The sequence below is a fragment of the Schistosoma haematobium genome, chromosome ZW (assembly GCF_000699445.3).
Source record: "Schistosoma haematobium chromosome ZW, whole genome shotgun sequence".
Classification (NCBI taxonomy): domain Eukaryota; kingdom Metazoa; phylum Platyhelminthes; class Trematoda; order Strigeidida; family Schistosomatidae; genus Schistosoma; species Schistosoma haematobium.
The window spans coordinates 70,957,357-70,963,205 of NC_067195.1; the positions used below are offsets into that span (position 1 = coordinate 70,957,357).

At 31.3% G+C, this 5,849-nt stretch overlaps 1 protein-coding gene across 1 annotated transcript; it reads left to right on the top strand.

Moving 5' to 3' along the window:
* Positions 1-3,858: 3,858 nt before the first annotated feature.
* Positions 3,859-5,213, top strand: MS3_00004295 (uncharacterized protein). Its single transcript, XM_051212206.1, has one exon. It carries the CDS (start codon positions 3,959-3,961, stop codon positions 5,066-5,068), a length of 1,110 nt encoding a protein of 369 aa, XP_051072358.1. The 5' UTR covers positions 3,859-3,958; the 3' UTR covers positions 5,069-5,213.
* Positions 5,214-5,849: the final 636 nt, after the last annotated feature.

Here is a 5,849-nt window from a genome sequence, read left to right on the forward strand (position 1 = left end):
GTCAAACTTAAAGGGAATTCAACTTAGAGAATGCCAAAAACATTTTTAAAAATGCACATTAAACGTTTTAAATCACAAGACATCATTACATATTACCTAATATCCTTATAACTATCCATTTTCTTTCTAATGAGAACTCATCGTCATACAGTTTTGTTTTCATATTCGTTCCATAAAACACACAACTCTTAATTAAGAACCTTAAAGTATTTATTTGATCCTAATAATTCTAATTGTGCAAGATATAATTAAATCAATTCAGTATTTCTGAAAAGTAAGTTAAGTGTAGTTCATGAAATTTTGAGTAAGTATTAGTATTGAAATGATTATGTATTCCTTTTATTGTGGGTAAGTGAAGTATACAGATCACCTCAATAATGGAGCACTCTAAAAAGTGATTATCAAAATGATGCATGTTTAATAATGCAGTTCAAAATTGCTTAAATCAATAAACCTTGTGAAAGATGATTCATTTAGAACCAAACATTAAAAATGAATAGATCAAGAGTAATTAGAATAAATACTTTCATGACGGTTGTAGAAGTCCCCAAATTATCAGGTACACAGATCAGAACTATCTCAACGTCGATGTTGAAAATTATGACTGTACTGTTGGCCGACAGCTGTTTTGAGTTGTAAATGCTCATCAGTTGTGGAAAGGTTGTCCTGAATTTGCAAACCTGTCACTTCACATCTACATCCAATCGCCCTTGTTTGTCAGAGTCACCTTTCAGATACGTGAAGACGCCTACCACTCATAGAGAATAACTGTCAAACTTGATTTGATTCGTGCTAACGGTTTTGTATTTCGAAATCTCAATTTCTCACTTGTGAATGTTGATACTTACTGCTTGAGAGGCTGCAGATACACTGACTGTCTTCATATGCATTTGTTCCTGTGCATGGGATAGATTGGCTGTGATCTGCCGAGTGCAGATCACATAGCATCATACAAGGGGTTCATTGTATTCCGTCCTTTTCCTGAAATGTGGAGGTCTTCATAATCTGGTAAACAGCCAGAAGAGTGAGGGGAAGCGAGAGAGTAAGTAGTATTGTCTTCACTTGAGATACATATGTGTGCTGGCCTCCATTCAGTGTATTCCGTTATCAGAGTTCCGTATGATGGTAACAAACTTTGCAACTATTATGTAGTCCCATTGTGGTGCGTGCTACTTATATTAATATAAGTAATGTATGACGTGAGTCAGGAATGTTATATCTGGCAGCAGAAGATGGGGGAAGATCAAGAAAGCAAGAGCGGGAATAGAATGCAATTTGTATGAAAAGGCAAGGATAATGAAGTATGAGGCATTTTGAAACAACTGGTGGACATTTTGCAAATTAACGATTTGATATATGGTTCTGTAATTTTGTGTTAAATACATTTGGTTGTCCCGACTCGTGTTCTGTTCACTACACCATGAACATTCAACCAAGTTTTCCTATTCGCACAGTCCAATGTCTTATTATAATCAAGGAAGTTGATGTACAACAACGAGCACCATCCAACTGATTATTGAACAATGACACTCAGTGTCGTGATTTGGTAGGTGGACGATCGATTCTCTAGGACACTTATACTGTTGGTGTCATAGTTCAACGTCCACTAAATCATTCTTTTTGTTCGTTGACAGTCCATTGAATACTTTTCCTGACACTGATAGTAGTGTGACGCCTACATAGTTCTTCTTTCTTTGATATCTCGATCAGATATCTACCGTTCCGGAATGCTGGTACTTGTTCTCCATCCCAAATCTTTCTGAGCAGAACATGAAGCATCATTTCAGTTTCCTTTATATCTGACCACAGTGCTTTTCCTAATTACTTTTCTAGCTGCAAGCTGGTATATTCTCTCTCATAGTAGGTTGTTGGTGATGGTATCCGGTTAACGGATATGGAGTATGTTAAGTTGACTGACGTTTAAAATACCTGTAGACTTTTCATGATGATTGTAGAAGTCTTCAATTTATCAGATACACACAACAAAACTACCTCAACGTCGACGTTGAAAATTATGACTTTACTGTCAGCTGCCAGCTGGTCCTGTTCCATCATCCCTTTCAATTTCTGTGATGCTCTTGATAATTCATATGATTGTTGATGCGGCAGAATCTATAGGAAGATCTGTATGTGTTGCTTCAATGTTTCATGGATTCAGTGTGTCTGGTGTACTGAAGAGCTCTTCAAATTGTATTCCCCACTTATTGTTGTGTTGTTGAATTTCATTGATTGGACAGCTTTTGTTATCCTGGGATTGTCTCTCCGGTCTTCTGTATTTTACTGTTGACCTTTTTTGTTGTGTCATGAAACCCTCTTATATTTTCTCTTCTCATAGCTTTTTCTGTCATAGTCCACAGATTTTCTGTACATTTCCACTCGTCAGTTCTAAGGTTTTTCTGTATAAAACCTTTAAAGTGTCGCATTTTAGACTATATAATTCCTCTTTATTTTCAGTCTTAGCTAGACACCACCAGGTTGTGGTTTGAAGCAACATTGCACCTCTATCTATTCGTACGTCTTTCATAGACACTTCGAATTTTATAGTGATGAGATGTAACTGATCTGGTTCTGTGTAGCATATTTTGATTGAATTCACGTAGCTGGATATGAACGTTCGTGTAAGAATATGAGGAAATATATAACCACTTCGTTGAAGGCACATATATTTACAAGTCTCTCACCATTTTCGTTTCTTTATCCCAGTTCATGTCTTCTCAATGTCATTACTAATATATTTTACTAATGTTTGCGCCATTGAATCGAACCCTTTATCATATTACCTGTTTGAATATTTGTTCTCACTCTCGCTCTTATGGAGATAAACTATTTAAACTATGACTAAAATAAAGACAATAATATTAATGTTCATTTTAATCACTGAAGTTTATCATGTTTTTTCTTATTATTAACAATATTTTATGCATCATTTAATCCATGTTTACATGATTAATATAAATGCGGAAAATCAGTTCAATGGTTTATTGGATCTTTCAAGGGTTAGGTTATAGGAATAATTATTTTGTTTAAACCCATTACCTTTATAATACTTCTTTTTGAATATATCCACAATTAATCACATTCATATACTTGACTTTCAAAGCTTTGTGGATTATATGATAAGATAAATGTGTAATAAGCATCAAAATTGTTAGCGAAACTATAATTTATGGACGAACCAATCAGGTATCAGATAACAGGTCTCAGAGTTTGACACGAAAATCACTGATCCATTTGGTTAAATAGAGTTTTGGCATTATAATTGATGTCAGTTCGTGATGAAAACCATAAGTCTAATTTCTAACCTTAACCATAAACTGAAAATCATAATTCTAATCCCCTACAATATTTCATAACCCTTATTTGGTCCTACTTATTAGGTGGACACTGTCAAAGTCACTTAGGCCTTCGCTCAAATGTCGTCCATAGATTATAGCCTTACCAAATTGTTGGTTTATCGTAAATAAAAGCAACTTTTTTGTTCAATAAATTTAAGAAGTAAAGTGTAACATATTTTTTTAAAAAGTTTAAGTCATTCTAGCTAAAACTTCTAAAAAAAATCAATCATATGGTGCTATTATGATATGAATAGTATACTCAACACTTACTTTCGATTCATTTTTCTTTTTCTTCTGGTTGACAAACATTATTTACAACAACAACAAAAAACAACAACAATGAAAACCTATACATAAATGTAAATAGTTTTTTTGTTGTTGAGTGGGTGGATTAATCTATTTAAACATCTACTCATTCCCAAGCATTTTGATTTATTTTGTATCTATAAAATTAAGTGTACATATTTTATTTTATTTCGGTTTTTTTTTTCTTTGTCTTTCACATCATTACAATTCTGAATACAAACTATCTAGTTGAAACTTAAATGAAACACAAGTAAATACTAATTCATCAGAAAATAATTATAAAGTGAATATAACATATTCTTTACATTCAATAGATAATGTCTTTGGATCATACAAGAAAACGTTCTAATTCATTAGTTCCAAGAATTGTAGAAAATTTACCAAATGATCCAGTAACTGGACAATCAATTTTATTTAGAACAATATTCAAAGGAAGAGATCATACAAAAATTATTGATCCAGCAGGTTTTTGTGATAATAAAGCTAGTCAATTATTAATAAAACATTTACGAAAAAAACGTAATTATGGTTATGTATATTGTTTAATTGATCGAATGCGATTTGAAAGAAGAAGTCGTTCAAAATTATTTCGTAATCAAATTTTTTATCATGATATTAAATATATTTATTTTTTTTCAAATTTACCAAATGTTTTTATGCTGGCATTGAATGATGAAAAAGAAAGACGTGTTTATGAAACATATTCAGTGAATTCAATGGAAGATAGAAATAGAATTGCAGAACTTACACAAAATAAAAATTCGTTTGGAAAATTAAGAACAAGTATAACTAGTCAAATGGTAAATTATAGAAATGATATTTTAGAAAATGGTCATATTTCATTGGAAGGAGAAGATGAAACAGAAGGTGAGAATGGATATGAAGAAGAAGAAGAAGAAAACTTTCATATGTATAGAAACAACAAGAGATATAGTCATGATTCATTGCATAGAATTAATACATTACCTAACGGCCATTTTGAATCTTATGATAACTCTAAAACAACTGGACATTTGGAGAATGCTTATACAAATGGCTACTTAAATCAATCAAATATACCAACATATTATAAAACGAATACAGTATCACATGCAATAAATTCACCAACTCATCAATCTTACTCTAAACAACAAAATAGATCGTTTACGGAACGTACACCTTCTCCAACAGATTACTTCGTTATGCAATATCATGGAAGAAATCTACATAATAATCAAACAATAAGTACACATTCACCATTTAAATACAATGCGGATGGAAGTTCTATACCAATAACTAGCAGTGAACCACTATTAACAAATACTCCTATAAGAGAAGACTGTCCAATATATTTTTACGTTCAACGTAGACCTAGTAAACCGGAAATACATATGGATGAAACCACTAGAATAATAAAAAGTCCTTCATCAATTACTATATATCGTTAATATATTGTACAATAGAAAAGAAAAAAAATAATTGTTATAATTACATTTCCTACTAGTTGACTATTGTTTATACTTTAAATTGATAAAGGAAACTAACATCATGTTGATAATTTTTAGAATCTGGTAAATGTTTATCAACTTTTTTTATTTTTTACTTATTTTTACAAAACTAATGAAATTCATAATGAACAAATGAAGGAGTTAAGTTTTAATTGTATCATTTATTTAGTTTCCGGTTGTATGAAAAAGAGTAGCATAAAATAAGGCAAACATCTAATTAAATGTGAGTGAGGAAGTTACAATTCAAAACAAGCAAGTCATCTAATCAAAAGTGAGTGAAAGGGTTATGCCTCAAAATAAAAAGTGGTGATTATGAAATATTCTAAGTCTATTCTGTGGTATAGGGTTTAAATGAAGTGCAAATTTTAAACTACTGTGTATTAATTACGTAATAGTGATGGACAAAAGAAGTTGTGAAACTGAGAATATAAGTGAATTTTAACTAGAAAGACATGAAAATACGTTGTTTAACTCTTAACGGATTAATAAATTATCAAGATAAACTTCAATTAATTTACGAGATAATTGTTATGCTTAAATTCAAAACTTATGTATGGAGGTTTCGGTTTTTTAAATCAGCTGTATCTAATAGTTAATCCTAGTTATGTGTGATAAAGTGACCAATTATCTTAGCCTGATGACATTCTTTGCTAATATTTGTCATAATCAACCATTCTGTATGTAGTTCATTTCATCTTATAAAAAATAGTTAAGCTTTAGT

Coding starts and splice junctions, on each gene's coding strand:
- MS3_00004295 (XM_051212206.1), top strand. CDS start 3,959: ATGTCTTTGGATCATACAAGAAAACGTTCTAATTCATTAGTTCCAAGA.